The 20,290-nt window shown below is 35.3% G+C and overlaps 2 protein-coding genes across 2 annotated transcripts; both read right to left on the reverse strand.

Moving 5' to 3' along the window:
• Positions 1 to 10,332: 10,332 nt before the first annotated feature.
• LOC114751885 (probable pectate lyase 5) lies at positions 10,333 to 11,740 on the reverse strand. The gene is made up of 3 exons (XM_028940573.1): positions 11,625 to 11,740; positions 10,794 to 11,531; positions 10,333 to 10,693 (listed from the first exon to the last, which is right to left on the reverse strand). The coding sequence occupies exons 1-3, from the start codon at positions 11,729 to 11,731 to the stop codon at positions 10,333 to 10,335; spliced, it is 1,206 nt and encodes a 401-aa protein (XP_028796406.1). The 5' UTR covers positions 11,732 to 11,740.
• A 5,585-nt stretch (positions 11,741 to 17,325) lies between these two features.
• On the reverse strand, positions 17,326 to 18,744 carry LOC114751886 (probable pectate lyase 5). Its single transcript, XM_028940575.1, has 3 exons — positions 18,632 to 18,744; positions 17,787 to 18,524; positions 17,326 to 17,686 (listed from the first exon to the last, which is right to left on the reverse strand). Exons 1-3 carry the CDS (start codon positions 18,733 to 18,735, stop codon positions 17,326 to 17,328), a joined length of 1,203 nt encoding a protein of 400 aa, XP_028796408.1. The 5' UTR covers positions 18,736 to 18,744.
• Positions 18,745 to 20,290: the final 1,546 nt, after the last annotated feature.

A 20,290-nucleotide genomic window follows, 5' to 3' on the forward strand; every position in this document is an offset into this window, starting at 1 on the left:
TTGTTCTGCATTAGCACACAACCCAAACCCTTTAGTGACGCATCGATGTAAAGCACATAAGGTACTCCGGGGATTGGAAGAGTAAGCACTGGAGCTGTAGTCAACTTGGTCTTCAGCTCTTGGAACGCTGATTCACATTTCTCCGTCCAAACAAACGGTTGATCCTTCTTGGTTAACTTGGTCAACGGCATTGCAATCTGAGAAAAGCCTTGGATGAACCTCCGATAGTATCCAGCTAATCCCACAAAACTCCGTACCTCGGTTACCGATTTAGGGACTTCCCACTTAAGTACTGCGTCCACCTTGTTAGGATCCACTGCTACTCCCTGAGCTGACACCACATGACCCAAGAACTTCACTTCTTTTAACCAAAACTCGCACTTTGACAGCTTAGCATACAACTGGTGATCCCTCAATATCCGTAGTGTGATGTGAAGATGCTCTCGATGTTCTTCCTCACTTCTAGAATAAATCAGAATGTCATCGATGAACACTACCATAAATCTGTCCAAATAAGGTCGGAAGATCCGATTCATGTAGTCCATAAAGACAGCTAGAGCATTTATCAATCCAAAAGGCATCACCAAAAACTCATAATGTCCATAACGAGTTCGAAAAGCCGTTTTTGAAATGTCCTCTGTTCGTACCCTCAACTGATGGTATCCTGATCTTAGATCAATCTTAGAGAAAACTGATGCTCCGACTAATTGGTCCAATAGGTCATCAATTCTAGGCAACGGGTACTTGTTCTTGATTGTGACCTTGTTTAGTTGTCGGTAGTCGATACACAACCTCAAGCTACCATCTTTCTTCCTCACAAACAAAACCGGCGATCCCCACGGTGACACACTTGGTCGGATAAGTCCCTTTTCTAGCAATTCTTCTAGCTGCTTTTTCAACTCAACCAATTCTGAAGGAGACATTCTATAGGGAGCCTTGGAGATTGGGGTGGTTCCCGGAACCAACTCTATGGAGAACTCCACTTCTCGCTCTGGAGGTAGTCCTGCAACCTCATCCGAAAACACTTCGGGGTAGTCCCTCACCACATCTATCTGTTCAATTCCTCCTGCCTCATCCTCACTAATTGAAAAGAAGACAATGAAGGCCTGGCACCCTTTCCTCACCGCCTTCTCTACTTGAGCAGCTGACAACAAAACCGGACCACTTGACATTTCAACACATAAGGCACCTACCGGGATTGTCACCAACCTCCTTTTACAATCAAGGATTGCTCCATTGGCCATCAACCAGTTCATGCCAATAATCACGTCGATACCTTTCAAAGGTAGATAGAACAAATCTATTGTAGAATCTCGACTCTCAAACTGAAGTGTAAGCTCTAGACACGCTCTTCCAGTTACAACAGTGACTCCAGCAGGAGTAGACACTCTTAAGTCATAAGGTAGCTCAACCACAGGCATGCTCAACTTCTGAGCATAGTCCACAGAAATAAAGGAGTGCGTAGCACCCGAGTCAAACAAAGCAGAAATAACATGTCCCTCAAGTATAATGTTACCTTGAATCAAGTTCGGAGATGCAGAAGCCTCCTCATTTGTCATCGCATAGACTCGCCCTGGAACAGTAGAACGACTAGCTGGAGGTGTCGACTAACTCTCTGGACAGTTTCTGGCAATATGTCCCCACCGGTGGCATCGAAAGCACTCCCAACATTGCCCCGCATGCCTACCCCCGCATCTAGGGCACGGTCCAGTAACACTCGGGGTGGTCACTGATGAATCTCGACGGGAGCCCTGTCCCCCACCAGTCTGATTGTTTGGATTCTGGTGCCTCTGCATAAAGCCCCTCTGAGCATTCGCCCTCTGATTCTGCCCTTGATTCCTATTTCTCCCTGAGAGGGGTACGTTCACCTATTCCTCCAACAAACCTCAAATTCAACCCAAACACCAAGATCAAGATTAAATTGCTAATCTATCCTCAAAATCAACCCAAAAGAGGCTATTAAAACCCGATAAGACTTAGGATGTTACACAGATGACAAGGAAAATTGTACTATGAGAGATGAGGGCACTAGTGAAGTTGGAGATGAATATAAGGGAGAAAATGAAGTTGATGATGGTGATGATGATAATGAGGAAGGTGATGATGATAGACAAGACTCAGGTCACCTACATCATCATGGAGATGACTTGGACGAGGCCACATGATTAATGTTGAGGAAGAAGGAATACAAGTAGGAAATATGGATTCCCCTAAAGTTTCCCCCATGGACAAGGCTGTACAACCCAGGAGATCACAGAGGGAGATAAAGTCGACCATAAATTCTCCATGGATTTTGACAAGGCCTATTAAGAGGAAAAAGAGGAATTTGAAGGAAAAGGACAAGTTTTTTAACATGATATCCCGTATGTGTTCAAGTCAGGATGGTGACAGGTAAGTTACTATTCGCATAACTGTGAATGATATTACTTATAGTTCGTTTACTAATTAACTACACACATAATGATACTGGGAACACATTTTTAGGCCTTTAGTTAAAATATTTGATAAGGATATCACTCGAGATCAGTTAAGGACACTTGGAGGAATTGAGAAAATAGGTAATCGGGTAAACTAGTATTGTGGTCTTGGGCTGAGTAGTATAACTTTTATATTTGATGCTCATGTATACCTTTGGAAAAAACTAAAATTTACTTGCATACAGCTCATGTCAGTTGTGTGCAAGACTTTAATGGCTGGTATGAAGAGCAAAGGAGAAGTGAAGCGGCACATATTTGATGCTGACTTTATGGTAAGGTTTATAAGATGTTTACAAAACTATTGCTGGTACATGACTAATATGTCAATGTTGTAGACAATAATGGCTGTGAACCCATCTTGGTGAGATGCTACAAAACGACAAAAGCAATTTTCACCTGAATATGTCGGTTATGATATAGGAGACTATGACTTGATTTTTGGACCTACACTTGTTAGGACTCACTGGTTTTGTCTTGTGCTTGAGCCTAAGATAATGAATTTCTATGTGCTAGATTCAATGAAGCCACGTTTTGCTGAGAAGAAGAGTAAGAAGAAAGGTGCAGCTGAAGGTGATATGATGACTGTGGTCACCGAATGTGTAAGGATATTGTTACTCTTCTTACGTAAGATGCTGTTTGTTTACCAATTTATTTACAAATGCAAGTATGTGTTGTGCAAAGGAATTGATTTTATGAAATGATTGATATAGTAAAGTCCAATACCATTGGGAAGAAAAAAATGAGTGACATTATTTGGGCCCCTGTTCCTCAACAAAACAATTTGTAAGTGGTTTAGGTTGTTGATATAATAATGTATGAATGGTACTTTGTGTTTGACTCATAGACATTGTTGCATGTGCAGGCAAAACTGTGGCATTCATGTTTTAATATGATTGAGCAAATGGGAGCCCGGTGTGATGCTTGACTATAATGAAGAACATGTTGCTGATTTTTGACGAAACCTAATTTGGTGGATTGTTAATCATGAGCTCAATTCAAGGCGTGAAGAAGCATTGACATTGATGTCATCTCCACAACCTGCAGCAAGGAAAAAGCAACGTGTGTCACAGTAGTAAATTATACTGTTTAAGTTTAATGATGTTTAACTTATAGTTATGTATGTAAGGGGATTTACTGTTTTCAGAGAATGTACAGCTACCTGATTTGCAACATTTTCTGAGGGGGTAGGCAGCTTTTCTGTCAAAAACAAAACAATTCGATACTAAATTTTACAAAACACATAGTGGGAATAACAACTTTCACAGTGAGTATTACTACTTTTTCAATGGGTTTTGCAACCTTTTGTGAGGAGCTGGGCAACTTTTTTGTTAAAAACAATGCAATTCCATGCTAAACTTGACAAAACACATAGTGAGATTTACAACTTTCATGGTGAGTGTTACTAGTTAGTCAATGGGTTTTGCAACCTTTTTTGAGGGGCTGGGCAACTTTTAAAAACAATACAATTCCATGCTAAATTTTACAAAATACATAGTGGTTTTTACAACTTACACAGTGAGTGTTACTACTTCTTCAATTGGTTTTGCAACCTTTTCTGAGGGGCTGGGCAACTTTTCTATTAAAAGCAATACAATTCCATGCTGAATTTGACAAAATACATAGTAGTTTTTACAACTTTCATAGTGAATGTTACTACTTCTTCAATGGGTTTTGCAACCTTTTCAGAGGGACTGGGCAACTTTTCTGTTAAAAACAATACAATTGCACATTGAATTTTACAAAACACAGTGGTTTTTACAACTTTCAAAGTGAGAGTTACTACTTTGTGTAATGGAATGCACCATTCATAAAACAATATTTGCTAAAAACCAGTAGCCATATAACAGCAGATATATTATATATATTCAAATGATTGCACCTGAAGTACATCATAATAAACATTGAACCATTAACTTTTATACTAACTACATTTGTAATGAAATGTACCATTCACGTAACAATATTTACCAAAAACCAGCAGGCCTGTGATAGCAGCTACTTTACATATGTTGAAATAACAAGTTTATATTAAAATTAAATCAGCATTTAATGTTTTCTTGTCATTCAACCCACAAAACATACCCTATTCGTTAAACATCATATACAAATGGGATAATCTATCTACTAACCCATCTACCAAAAATGTTAAGAAGGGTTCAAAAGTCATTCCATTTACACCAAAAATGACTATATCTATTGGCATCTAACTTCAACTCAGGTTTGGATTCTTGTATGTTCTTCTTATGTGTCCAACTTGTTGACATGTGCTAGAATGGTAGATCTTCCTGTTTTAGAACTGTGACTCATCTTTTTATTTTATGCTTTTCTGGTGGTTGACTAGTCAAAAGTGGTGCCAAGAACACTTGACTTGCTATATTTTCCACCCAATAGTTGTTAGGATTTGACATGTCTACTGTCACCACTAGAATCATAATCCTCCCATAAATCTTTTGCTGTGATGTAATCTTGTCGCATTCGTCAACAAATTCATACACATTGCAATTGATAGCCTTAATAGCTACACAGGCTTGAGGACATGGAATACTTGACACTTGCCAAGCTGCATAGGTGCATTCGCTTAAACAAGATCAACAATGTTAGAAGTTCAAGTGGACTTTTGCATCATCATTGCATCATCTTCTTGCATCATCCTTATATCATCCTTCTAGAAGGTGCCAAATGTTACAAACTTGGTGGAGGAGAACTTCTCCTAGAGAAGGGAGATTGAATCCTAGCCATTGGATTAAAACTTAATCATTAAGTTTCCTCATAATTTACTTGGCCCACATTTCTCCGGCTTTCTTGATGGCCTTTTGGAGCTCAGAAATTTTTTTTGTCTACTCCATAAATTCCCTTTAATTCTAGAGAATATCTATAAATTTTCTTAGGCCATAACATTTCCTTTAAGCCTTGTATAAAAATCATTTACTAAAATACCCTTTTATCGGCATAATCGGCTTTTTAATTTATTAAAGCCATTCCAATGACCTTTTGGTTGCAGGACTAATTTTATAAATTAGTACAACCTTTCAACCATTTAAACTCATTTTTCAATATATTTTTGAGGTCTCTTGCTGTTTTAATTAATTACCTCAAATGGTGTACTTTTTACCTGCCATAACCTTATAAATTCCCTTTAAGCTGCCTCAGGGGTATTTTTGTCATTTCTCTTCACAAAAGAGTCTTGGAATATTATTTCCCATTTTTTAGAATTTTCTGTATACTTTTCATTTTTACCCCTGTTGGTTGTAACTTTCTAAATTTACAGTTTAGTCCCTACTTGGACTTAACTTCATACAACTATCTCTTTGAGGTTTTACCCCTTGGCCTGTTTCTAGTTTCTTTTTTCTTTATGGGCCTCTGAGATTTTACTGAAGCCTCCAACTTTGATTATACCTCAGCCCCTGAAAACTTTCACTTTGCAGTTTAGTGCCTGAAACTGCTTTGATTTCCTTTCTCATCTTTAGGACTTCTGTTCAAAAAAGGCTTAGTAGCCTACCTTCTTTAGGCTATTTTCAAGATTCTAGACCTAGAAATTAAGATGTGACACCCAAAACACACACACAAACTTTTCTTCTATTCGCAACTTTATTATAGGGTTTCACAACTCTATTATTGATTTTAACAACACTCACCACGTGGATGCAAACTTCACGCGTACATAATTGCTTGCCACCTTTTTTTATTTCCACTACGTCATTCAAAATACTAAATATAAACCCTCATCTCCAACACACCCGTCCCCACTATTGCGCCATAAAGCAGCCACAAAAATGAACAACCCAAACCCCACCATCACGTAATGCGACATGTTTACTTTCTCTCTTACTCAAACCCTTTTGCCCACAACCAAAATCTACTAAATCAGCAATCTCAACAAAATGGTGACACAGAGAAGTAAGATAATACCATTTCCAAAGACTAGCGACTTAAACTTACCTCTTTTCAGCTTAAACGTGTTGCTCCGGCATTCCTCTTTCCTTCTTCACATATTCCTCAACATCTTGCTCTGTTTATTTTCTTCTCACTTTTAGCTTCTTTTTACCTCACTCACCAGGGCAATTCGGTCTTTAGGCCAAAAATCAAAATTCTAGATTGGTTCCTGATGCATTCTTTGTTATTTTACTTATTTGGATGCCTTCTTTGTCTTTTTTAAATTCATATGGTATTTTGTGGTCATTTTCCCTATAATATATTGCATTGCATACGAGTGGTGTTATTGATGAATAAGGTTTCACAAAGCTAGCCAAAGAGGAACGTGGGGACTAAATGCCAATTTGGAGTATTATTCGCATGCAATTATTCAATAACTTCTCATTTTCCTTCAAGTGGTGCTCGAGACAACACTTCTATTATTCAAACATTATTTTCTTGTTTTTCTTATAAGAAACACACCTACTATCTTTACTTAGTATGTGGGATTAGGTCTAGTGGAATGAGTTAAATTCTTACAATGTAACAATCTTCAAATTTTTATTAGGAAAGGTGCAGTAACACCATACTCTTGTATGTGCATACTCATGATGTTTTATTCACACAAAAAAAAAACTCTATCTTAACAATTTTTAGAATAAGAAAAATTCTCCCTCTAGGTTGGTCCGAAAAATGAAATAAAATTAAAAAAATAATACCCATTCCAATCCTTAATATAAGAGATAGTTAAGCGGTTAGACTTAATGCGAAATTTAATACCTTAATCTACTTTATTTTTCATATTTATCATTTTTTCCTGAACCAATTTGGCTAACTTATATGTTGATATATAATATAATACTACAAAATGGGTATTTTGGAAATATCATATCACATTGTTATAATTTATTTATTTGTCTAATTTTTTTAATCTACTCAAATTAATTAAATAATAATTATACTAAAAACTAGAGGTAATATTTTTTCTATAGAAGGAGGTAGTTTTTTTTTTTTTTTACTTGAACATGAAAATTTTAAAATTTTGGATGGAGATTATATATTAACCAAGAAAAGTTTTGTATCAATCTTAAAAATTTGTTTACTTTAGCGAAGTTTTGATATTAATGGTCTTGACTTATTTTCATACTTCAAGTTAAGATCACGTGTGGTACAAATCATCATTATTGCAAAGAAGTTAATTAATTTGATTGCTAGACACAACAACCTCTGTTGAAACACCAAAAAAATTAAATCTCATTGAGGACGTCAATCATTTTAAAGTTTTGAATTTTTATTTTTCAGCGAATTAGAGTGATATTGTAGATCAAGTATCTAATTAAGAAATCACCTAAAAAGTTAGTAGTTAACGTATAACTGGAATGCGGTATAGTGGTTTAAAAGACACTATGTAAGAGGTAATTACCCTGGTCAAAACAAAATATAAGAGGTAATTAAAGTTCTAAACTAGCAATTATAACTTTAATTATGATCAAGGGATAAATTAGATATTAAGAGGCAATTGAGACAATAATAATTCAAATTACCTCTTAAAATCTAGAATCACCTCTAATATTAAACGTAACTTAATTTAGCTTTGTTTTTTCACTGTGATTGTATTTTAATTGTTTTTTTAATTTTGGGTTAATATTATTTTTAGCCCTTGATATTTAACATCATTTTGGGTTTGGTCCATAAAATTTGAAACTAGTAATGTTGGTCTTTGATTTTGGTTCCCAAAATTTGAAACCAGTGATTTTGATCCCCGAAATGTGATCTGGTTTTAGTTTTGATCCTTGTTTCAGGACCAAAAACATTGTTCCAAGGATAAAAATTTATATGCCAACCAAAATGCAGTCAAATTTTAGGGATTAAAACCATTTGTTTCAAATTTCAAAGACCAGATGGTTATAAAGGAAGTTTTTTCCTGTTTGTTGTAGTCTTATAGTTTTCCTCCTCTTTGAAGTAACCGTATTCAGTTTTCATTTAAAAAGTTTCAAGGACTAAAACCACTTGTTTTTAAATTTCAGAAACTAAACCCAAAATAATATTAAATTTAAAGGATTGTGTATGATATTATGTTTGTTTAAAGTTGTGTGTTATTATCGAGTCCTTTTTGTAAAAAGTGAAAATAATTATATTCTGCTTATTAGCTTATTACTTAGTCCGACGTGTTGCGAATAAGTAGGTTTAACACTTGAGCATGTCACAGATAGTGGTGTGTGTGCCAATTGTTGAACAAGTGAAATAATTTAAGAATATAAACTAAACTTTAACTAACCTAGTCTCTTGAATTTTGTGAAATATAGTTCCAAATGACCTATAAATAGGACAGAAGGAAGTTAATGTTCTTCTGGTCCTATTTACAACTGACTTCCAACATGCTCTTTTTATATTTAATGTAAAACATAATTAACTAATTTAAGTATATTAAGAATGTTAGTTGTATTAGCTAATATAACATTTTTTTTAATAAAATACCCTAAGTATCTTTCTTAATCCTTCTCTTCCTTCCTCTCCTACGTGATTATTTTTTGAAAAATATCAATAGGGTTAATTTGAAAAAAAAATTGATAAACTTGTGACATAGGTCTTACGTATAAGACTAACATTAATTCCCTAATTAGATACTATATTAAAGACCGGAAGAGTATTTCATATAGGCACGAAAAACCTTAAACTTTAATAACTTCTCTTTAAAATTTAATGATTTTCTAACTCTCTCTATTTAATGTATATATTATATCTCATAAAAACAAAGTTAACGTAATAATAAATGAAGATTAAAATTATACATCTATATATATTAGAAATTTTTCTCTCTGCCTTGTAAACAATATAAAAAAAACTTCTCAGTTAAATAGTACTAGAAGAGTAACTAGCAAAATCACTACTAAGAATGGAGACGGGCAGAGCTGTGGCCATGGAATTCTGAATGATGCTTATGTCCACCATTGACTTTGCATACTGATACACACGCATGCAAGGAGCCTTGTGCAACGTGGGAGTTGGGCAGTTGCCGCCTGCTGATTCGGCCTTGTGTACTCCCTAGACTTTGGACATGGGTCTACCAAAATGGACGTTTGGTTGGCCATTTAAGTTTAGTTTAATCAAGCCAACATGTAAAGGATAAACTCGTAAGATAATGAGTTCGAATCTGCTGAAAAACTTATTAGTAGGCGACCGACAAATACCTCTGTGAGTGTTTTATGAGCATGGAAGTATACTTTGACCATGATAAACCCTCAGTATCCAACTCACCTTTTTTTTTTGGGTAAAAGAAAGCAGTTTAGTTTCATCATTTTATTAAATTTAATTATTAATGATATAATATTCTCACTTGTCTTAAATATATGACACATTTTCTAGTGTATATTGTATTATAAAGTGCTTCTTATATTTAGGAATGGAGGAGTACCTTCTTCCCTTTCATATTTCATGTTGGAAAACAAATGGCTCAGGATAAGGCCAAAGCGAGAAGAAGAGTGCAACAGTAATATATTGAAATGAATGATATGCCACTCATTTGTTAATCGTTATAGCAAGGCGCTCAAAAGAATATATAATGCAAATCCCTTAATTAATTAAATTCGTTAATAAAACATAATCCTTCGGTCCTATATGTAAAATTCATTTTATCACGTAATTTATACTATAAAATAAGTGATAAGAGGGAATATTTCATTTCAATAAAAGATTAAAATGAGATACCTATTTCTTTTGGACTTGTCATTGAACATAAAAGATGTACATCATCAACTCTTATGCTTGCGTAACCACAATCGTCACAAGCTAAGGTTGTAGTCATAAAAGACAATACTTAAAAAGGGTAAATAAAAAGTATATACAGAAGAAAGATCAGATCATATAGATCTCATTGGTCTTGGCCCTTGCTGCATTAAAATGCAGAGCATAAATCCTAAAGAGAAACCAAAGCTGATTTGATTCAGCAACGAGAGCCCTTTGTGCATTTAAGTGCTCCAGCCGATGCTGTTATAGATCTAACCAAAGAAGACGATTTTGCAGACAGACTTGAAGCTCGAGCATAGCTTGAAGATGCTCCCTTCCCTGACGGCGTGAAAAATGCACCGTTTACCATCAAATCCCCCGACGACCTCCAGTTCCAGTTCTTCCATTCACTCTCCGGCGAATTCTCCCTCTTGGTCACCTCTTTTAAGTTTCCGTCATTAGAAGCGAGAAATCTGTTTCCTTGACTGTATATAGTTGGATTCGCACTCCCTCCTATCGCATACATGCCCCACTGAGTGTAGTCATTGTTTACCACGTGGAAGTAGCCATGTCTGCATCTGCAAATGATACACAGAAACTTGGGTTCATTAATCAATTGAAATTGATTCAACAACGTTGTTCGATTTCTGTAGGAAAAAGGTTTGCTCAAGTGGTTACCTTGGCATTCTCTGGACCAAGCCTTTGCCGAAATGGTTGAAGGCTATGGTGACCTGCATGTTCTTGTCCTGCGTGTAACTGTCACTGTGACCCAGAAGCATCACCTTGTCATGGCGAGTCATGTAATTGTTTGAGATTGTGATCGCCGTCGATCCTTGAACCGCATCAATCAGTCCATCTTCGCAATTCCACAGAGAACAGTGGTCCACCCAGATGTGGCTTCCTCCGAAAATGGAGACTCCGTCGCCGTCCGACACCGTTCTCCACCCGTAATGTGTAGGAGAATCTCGTACGTACGCTTTACCTCCTCGTTTACAGTCGTGAATGTTGATTCCGTGGATAATGACGTTGGTAACGAACTGGATAGTGATGCAAGGACCCCCTGCGATGTGAACATCGGCTCCTCTGCCATCGATGGTCTTGAAGGAGTTCATGATCAGTTCTTCTTTGAGCTTGATGACCATGTCTTTCTTGAAGATGATCCACAGTGGGTCCTTCTGTATAACGCCGTATCTGAGGGTTCCTGGCTTGGGACTCACGGGGTGGTCGCCGGGGTCGGTGACGACGTAGTATCTGCCGTCTCTGCCTCCGATGGCGTTCTTGCCGAACCCAATGCCGCAATCCGCCAGACGCTTTCTGTTCTTCTCCCATTTGGGGTCACACCTCCAACAATCATCAACGGGATTCCCAGTTCCGCAAGAAAGAAACCCCAGGTTTCTTCTCGACGCATTGATGCTCCTGGAATAACAATTGAAACAGAGGTTATAAGTTACTGATATGAAGAATATCAGAAAATAAACATGGTGGGTGTGTGATGATTCCGAGACATACTTGTGTACTTGTTCGACTACTACTTCTGGATCTTGCAGTGGGGAAGAGAAAATGAAGGAAGGAGCCAGAAGTAGGAGGAGAAATGTAAAGGAGAATGGAATTGCCATATCTGTGTGCAGAAGCTGAGATTATGATGCAGAGAGAAAGAGAATGTTTGTGATTTTGTGAAGAAGGATGAAGACAAAGTGAGGTTTATATAGTGAAGAACCGAGAGGCTTGTCAGATTATAAAATGTTGGTGGGAATGGATAAAGCATTATTTATATTTCAGTTATGATGATGATTGCAAAATAGTTGGGCGTATGATTAGGCTCCGTAAACCTAATATTACGTACTAAAAGGATGTTTGATGCTTAAAGAATGCACATTTGACTTGTCTAATTGATTGAATCTTTAAAGCTGTATGATTGAGTGATTGGGGGATTTAATAAAATAATGGTAACTTGAATGAAACTCACATGGTGTGTGTATGGGTTGGGTATGGCTAATCATGTCTAATTGACTGTTGCTTAGGTCAAAGCATTTTAGGGATGTTTTAGAATGAAGAAAACGGCCATTAATAACTGTACGATGTATGGGCTTGTGTTGTGTGGGAGTAACCACCAAAAAGATTAATTGCTTTGGTTCTTCCCTTTTCATTGAAGGTTTGTCCCTTTGAGGCTTTCTTACCTTTTTTCTTTAAGAAAAAAACATGATTTAAAGATTAGAAAACAAAGTAAGTGTTCGTAGTCCAAGATGAAAAATCAAGGGAAAATTAGATGGAAACATAGAAAAATTATATTTATTAGAAAAGACCTTAAAAATTGTAATTATTTAAAAAGACTAAATACTAAAATATAAAGTTGAAAAATACTACATTACTCCACAAACTTTTGCCTTAAAAAACAAGCAAAATCTCAAAATGCACATCTGCAGCCAAAATATATCTCAAAGGAAAGAGGATCACCTTGGCGAATTCTTTTGAAGAAAAGCTAAGTGGAGATAAGTTGCTATTAAATTAGACTTGTTATTAAATAATAGAAGATATATTTTGTGTATTTTAGTAAACGAATAATCAATGGGATTTTAGGCCCGATATATTTTGCTCATGATTGTATAGATTGAATAAAACTCAACTCTTTAAAAAAAAACGTTAATTTTAAAATGATAAATAAGTAATTTTGACAAATTTTGACTTATCAAAACCATTTCAATGGCAGTTAGCCTCACCTATTTGTCTTTTTGAAAACTAACAAGAATTTTTGTTTCATTTTTTTTATTTTTTTAAATCAAGTTGATGAGATAATTAATATGAACAGAAAAATAATGTTTGGTAGAGCTTTTTTAAACAGACTTTACAATATTTGAATCTATCTTAATGGTAATTAATATCAAATTATTTCATGTTTTGAAAATTTTGGTGATGTACAGTTATGGCGGTTGAAACTAGTTTGTACTGCAAGAAAACAATAATGTGGAGGCCATTCCCTCACCTCTCAAGATTATTTTATTATGGTCTCTTTGTTTTTTTTTTTTTTTTAAGTCACCTTCCTTTCATATTTTTAGGATGAAGAAAACGGCACATTCAGATGTTTAATGTTATTCCCATTTTTGCATCAAATCGGCGCCTCACAGAGTCACAGGTGAAATTGAAATCTCTCGTTTAGTCTTGCAACAATTGATTGCGAGCAAGAAAAATAACACATATATAAAATAATTTTTTTGGTTGCTAGAGCTTCAGCTGCAGGCCCCAAAGCTTGAGGAGCCGTCAATGATCGGAGCTCCAGCGGCTGGTGATGTTGATTAAGAAAAAATGAATAGGAATATCAACGTGTTTTCCTATAGAATTTAATTTAATTTTAGCTTTTGACAATATAGTAAAATTTTACAACATTTTGAAGGCAAATGGAAATTAAGTTGATACACTGCAAGCTCATCATATCTATTTATATGTGAATCTTCTGAATTTTTTCTTATAACAGATAGGCAATACATAAAAGGTTTGACGAAAAACACATGGCGGGTACCCGCCAACTGCGTGCGGAGTGGGAACTGAAATGTGATGACGTGGAATCTTGCTGACTTTTCTAGTTCTATTTTGGTTCACACTGTGTCAACCTTTTTTGGCAAGGAAAAAAAGAGGAATTTTTTTTGTTTAAAAAAAGATCAATAATTTTATGTTGACCATATTTTCCTTTCATTTTTTTAAAAGAAAATGTTAGTTAATTTTATTGATTAGTCCACCGTCAAGCTGCACAAGGGAGGTCCATGCTATCCGCTGGAGAAATTGTAGCGCGTGTGTACGTAAATTAAAAAAGCAATATTTTGAAATATAATATATTGCATTTGCATACCAGTGGCGTTGTTATAAGGTTTCACAAAGCTGGCCAAAAGAGGAATGCAGGGACTGAATGCCAGTTTGTATTATTCACATGCAATTATTCATCAATACGTACCTTCTCATTTTCCTTCAAGTGGTGCTGGAGACAACACTTCTGTTCAAACATTAGTTACTTGCTTTTCTTATAAGAAAGGGACAACTAATTTAGCGGCCCTTAGAATTTTATTAGATTTTGAATTAGATCCCTCCAGTTTTATTTCTTGTTATTGAACCCTTATATTTTATTCTGTTTAAGCTGTAGGTCCTTCTGTTAATTAATCTTCCAAACACAGTTAATGATGACACTAGAAAGTGAGATGGCATTGAAGCAACTCCGCAGATATCAATACTTGTGTTCTTTCTCTCCCCCGCTAAAAAGCTCATGTGCTGTGTGTGTGTGTGTGTGTGTGTGTGTGAACCACTTTGCCGCCAAGAAAAAGAAAAGCTTCTTCTTCAACCGGTGTTTGACATTCCGGCAATGTACTATTGATTAACCATCTCTTGATCTTAACAGCTGTTTTTAACAAGGAAGACAAAATTGGAACCCATGTAATCAAAGGTGTGGATAATACAAGAACCTTGAGCAAGGATCTCTACATCAACCCCCCGTTGACACATTTTCATTTAACGACCTTGTATCTCTTTGGGACAAGAAGAATGGTAAAATTATTGAAAGAGTTTATGTTCTGGAAAAGAAACTCTTGAAGCAAATTCAAGGTAATGATTGTTGAGTGCTAATCCCCCCCCCCGCCCCGGCAATTCTGTTTAAGTGAAATATTTTCTACATTCAAAATCTAAGGAAAAAAATCACCCTCATCAATAGTTTGAGATATGCTTGTTGGATTGTTTCAGCAATTGGATTGTTGGTGAAATTCGAACGCTGGGCATCAAATTTTGAGATTTGTCAGGATGTGCATGCTTATTTTGACAATGACGACTCATTTCTCATTTCTTCGCACGCTGGGCATCAAACATAGACTAGTTAATCCAAGGACTTCTAGGTTTAACAGAATAAAATATAAGGATTAAATAAAAAACTAAACTAAACTAAAAGGACCTAATTCAAAATCTGATGAAATTCTAAAGACTGTCAAATTAATTATCTCTATAAGAAAAACACCAAATGGGTTAAATCTTTGCAATGTGATGAAATTCGAAATCCCATTAGGAGAGGTGTCTATATCTAATACTCGATAGTAACACCCTGTTCTTGTATGTGCATACCCATGACATTTAATTCAAAAGAAAAAACTCAATTTTAACAACTTTCAGAATATGAAAAATGCGCCCTCTAGGTCGGTTTGAAAAAATAAAATAAAATAAAAAACAATGCTCAATGCAGTCCTTAATATAAGAGATAGTTGAGAGGTAAGACTTAATCTTAAATTTAAGACATTAATTCACTTTATTTTCCATATTTATCATTTCTTTTCCTGAACCACTTTACCTAACTTATATGTTGATGTATAATATAATACAACACGTGGATATTTTAGTAATGTCATGTCACATTTTATAATTTATTTATTTGTGTAATTTTTTAATTTAATAAAATTAATTAAATAACTATTACAGTAAAAACTAGAGGTAATATTTTTTTACAGGAGGAGGTAGTATTTTTTTTTTCGTTTTTACTTGAATGTGAAAATTTTAAAATTTTGGATGGAGATTATACATTAACTAAGAAAATTTTTGTATCAATCTTGAAAATTTGTTTAGTTTAGTGAAGATTTTGATACGAATGGTCTTGACTTATTTTCATACTTCAAGTTAAGATCACGTATCATCATTATTGCAAAGAAGTTAATTAATTTGATTGCTAGACACAACAACGTCTGCCTCAAACACTAAAAAATTAAATCTCATTGAGGTTGTCAATCATTTTAAAGTTATGAATTTTTTTTTGAGCGAATTAGAGTAATATTGTAGATCAAGTATATAATTAAGAAATGACCTAAAAAGTTAGTAATTAACATATAACTGGAATGCGGCACGGTGGTTTAAAAGACACTATGTAAGAGGTAATTACCCTGGTTAAAAAAAAAACAACGCATAAGAGGCAGTTAAATTTCTAAACTAATCAGTTATAACTTTAATTATAGTCAAGGGATAAATTAGATATTAAGAGGCAATTGAGACAATAATAATTCAAATTACCTCTTAAAATCTAGAATCACCTCTAATATTAAAAGTAATTTAATTTAGCTTTGTTTTTAAACTGTGACTGTATTTTAATTTTTTTTTATCTTGGGTTAATATTATTTTTAGTTTTTCAAATTTAACATCATTTTGAATTTGGTCTATGAACTTTGAAACTAGTGGTTTTGGTCTTTGGTTTTCATCCTCAAAATTTAAAACTAGTGATTTTGATCTTTGAAATGCGCCTTAGTTTTGGTTTTGGTTCTTGTTTCGGCACAAAGAATATTGTTCCAAGGATAAAAATCTATAGGTGAGCCACAATGCAGTTAAATTTTAGGAATTAAAACTATTGATTTCAAATTTCAAGGACTGAATGGTGATAGAGGCGGAGTTTTTTTTCCTGTTTGTTGTAGTCTTGTAGTTTTTCTCTTGTTTGAAGTAATGATATTCAGTTTTCATTTAAAAAAAGAATTTTTAAAGACCAAAATCATTTGTTTTCAATTTAGAAACTAAAACCAAAATAATGTTAAATTTAAAGGATTAAATATGATATTATGTTCGTCTAAAGTTGTGTATTATTATCAAGTCTTTTTTGTAAAACCTGGAAATAATTATATTCTGCATTTTATAAATGATATAATACTCCCACCGGTCCTAAATACAAGATGTATTTTCTAGTATAAATTATACTAAAAAAATGCCTCTTATCACTTAGAAACGGAGGGGTGCCTTTTTCCCTTCCATATTTCATGTTGGAAAGCAAATGGCTTAGGATAAGGCCAAACCGAGAAGAAGAGTGCAAGAATAATATATCGAAATGAATAATATATAATGCAAATTCCTTAATTAAATTCATTAACAAAACATACTTCGCCATTTCTAAATGTAAAATCTTATATTATAAAATAGGTCTTATATTTAGAATACAGGAAAATATTTCATTTCAATTAAAAACTAAAATAAGATACCCATTTCTTTGGGGCTTGTCATTGAACACAAAGATGTTCGTCATATCAACTCTTTATGCTTGTGGCCACCATCACCACAAGCTAAGGTTGTAGTCTTACGGAACAATACTCATAGAGGGAAAATAAAAAGTATATACAGAAGGAAAGATCAGATCATATGGATCTCACTGGTCTTAGCCCTTGCTGCATTAAAATGCAGAGTATAAATCCTGAAGAGAAACCAAAGCTGATTTGATTCAGCAACGAGAGCCCTTTGTGCATTTAAGTGCTCCAGCCGAGGCTGTTATAGATCCAACCAAAGACGACGATTTTGCAGACAGACTTGAAGCTCTAGCATAGCTTGAAGATGCTCCCTTCCCTGACGGCGTGAAAAACGCACCGTTTACCATCAGATCCCCCGACGACCTCCAGTTCCAGTTCTTCCATTCACTCTCCGGCGAATTCTCCCTCTTGGTCACCTCTTTTAAGGTTCCGTCATTAGAAGCAAGAAATCTGTTTCCCTGACTGTATATAGTTGGATTCGCACTCCCTCCTATCGCATACATGCCCCACTGAGTGTAGTCATTGTTTACCACGTGGAAGTACCCATGCCTGCATCTGCAAATTATATACAAAAGCTTTGGTTCATTAATCAATTGAAATTGATTCAACAACGTTGCTCGATTTCTGTCGGAAAAAGGTTTGCTCAAGTTTTTACCTTGGCATTCTCTGGACTAAGCCTTTGCCGAAATGGTTGAAGGCTATGGTGACCTGCATGTTCTTGTCCTTCGTGTAACTGTCACTGTGACCCAGAAGCATCACCTTGTCATGGCGAGTCATGTAATTGTTTGAGATTGTGATTGCCGTCGATCCTTGAACCGCATCGATCAGTCCATCTTCGCAATTCCACAGAGAACAGTGGTCCACCCATATGTGGCTTCCTCCGAAAATGGAAACTCCGTCGCCGTCCGACACCGTTCTCCAACCGTAATGTGTCGGAGAATCTCGTACGTAGGCGTTACCTGCTCGTTTACAGTCGTGAATGTTGATTCCGTGGATAATGACGTTGGTAACGAACTGGATAGTAATGCAAGGGCCCCCTGCGATGTGAACATTGGCTCCTCTGCCATCGATGGTCTTGAAGGAGTTCATGATCAGTTCTTCTTTGAGCTTGATGACCATGTCTTTCTTGAAGATGATCCACAGTGGCTCCTTCTGTATGACGCCGTATCTGAGGGTTCCTGGCTTGGGACTCACGGGGTGGTCGCCGGGGTCGGTGACGACGTAGTATCTGCCGTCTCTGCCTCCGATGGCGTTCTTGCCGAACCCAATGCCGCAATCCGCCAGACGCTTTCTGTTCTTCTCCCAGTTGGGGTCACACCTCCAACAATCATCAACGGGATTCCCAGTTCCGCAAGAAAGAAACCCCAGATTTCTTCTCGACGCATTGATGCTCCTGCAACAGAAAGTAGAAACAGAGTTATTAAACAGAGGTTTAAGGTATGAATAGGAAGAATATCAGAAAACTGAAAATTATGAGAGAGCGATGGCTATGAATCATACTTGTGCACTTGTTCGACTACCAAGTGTGGATCTTGAAGCGTGGAACAGAAAATGAAGGAAGGAGCGAGGAGGAGGAGGAGGAGAAATGAGAACGGAATTGCCATGTCTGTGTGGAGAAGCTGAGATTATGATACAGAGAGAGAGAGAGAGAATGTTTGTGATTTTGTGAAGAAGGATGAAGACAATGTGAGGTTTATATAGCGAAGAACCGAGAGGTTTGTCAGATTATAAAATGTTGGTGGGAATGGATAAAGCATTATTTATATTTCAGTTATGATGATGATTGCAAAATAGTTGGGCGTATGATTAGGCTCCGTAAACCTAATATTACGTACTAAAAAGATGCTTGATGCTTAAAGAATGCACACTTGACTTGTCTAATTGATTGAATCTTTAAAGCCGTATGATTGAGTGATTGAGGGATTTAATAAAATAATGGTAACTTGAACGAAAGCCCCATGGTGTAAGTATGTGTGAGGCTAATCATAAGCATTTATAAATTCAATGAGAGAGAGTTGACTGTTGCTTAAGTCAAAGCATTTTAGGGATGTTTTAGAATGAAGAAAACGGCCATTAATGACTGTACAATGTATGGGCTTGTGTTGTGGGGGAGTAACCACCAAGCAAGTTATACCCGGTTAGTTGCTTTGGTTCTTCCCCTTTTATTAGATGTTTATCGCACAAAGTTAGTGTTCATAATCCAAGATGAAAAATCAAGAGAAAATTAGAAGGAATGACGTAGAAAAAATAATATTTGTTAGAAAAGATTTTTAAAATTATAATTATTTAAAAAGACTAAAAATTAAAAAGAATCACCTAGGCGAATTCTTTTAAAGGAAAGATAAGTGGAGATAAGTTGCTATTGAATTCGACTAGATATTGAATAACAGAAGATATATTTTTTATATTTTAGTAAATGAATGCATCAATGAGATTTTAGGTGATATATATTTTGCTCATGATTGGATAGGCTGAATACCCGATTCTTGTAAATTAAGTTGATGGTATAATTAATATGAATAAACAAATACTGTTCGGAGAGCTTTTTTTTAAAAAAAAAAAAACTGATTGGGAGAGCTATTTTAAATTTTAATCGAACTTAACAATATCTGAATTTATCTTGATGGTAATGAATATTAAATTATTTTATGTTTTCTTTTTTAAAATTAAAAAATCGGTGTTGAACAGTTATGGCGGTTGAAACTAGTTTGTACTACAAGAAAACAATAATGCGGCGGCCATTCCCTCACCTCTCAAGATTATTTTATTACCATGTCCCTTTTTTTTTTTTAATCGCATTCCTTTCATATTTTTAGGATGAAGAAATCGGCAAATTCAGATGTTTAATTTTATTCCTATTTTTGTTCCAAATCTGCGCCTCACAGAGCCACAGGTGAAATTGAACTGCGAGCAAGAAAAATAACTTATAAAATAATTACAGTAATCAAAACCCATGCTCTACGTAAATATAGAAAATGAGAGTTGTAAATTTGTTTTTGTATCGTTGTAAATTTATTGATTTCAATTGCAAATAATTTGTTGGCAGCCAGAACTTGGGGGATTACCAGGGCTGACAATGTTAATTATAGAAAAAGTAAATATATTAATATCTTTTTATTTATAAATCTAATTTCATTTTGATCTTTAAAGGTTTAGTAA

This window comes from Neltuma alba, unplaced genomic scaffold, assembly GCF_004799145.2.
Source record: "Neltuma alba isolate B1F8T4 unplaced genomic scaffold, ASM479914v2 tig00007147_pilon, whole genome shotgun sequence".
Taxonomy (NCBI): domain Eukaryota; kingdom Viridiplantae; phylum Streptophyta; class Magnoliopsida; order Fabales; family Fabaceae; genus Neltuma; species Neltuma alba.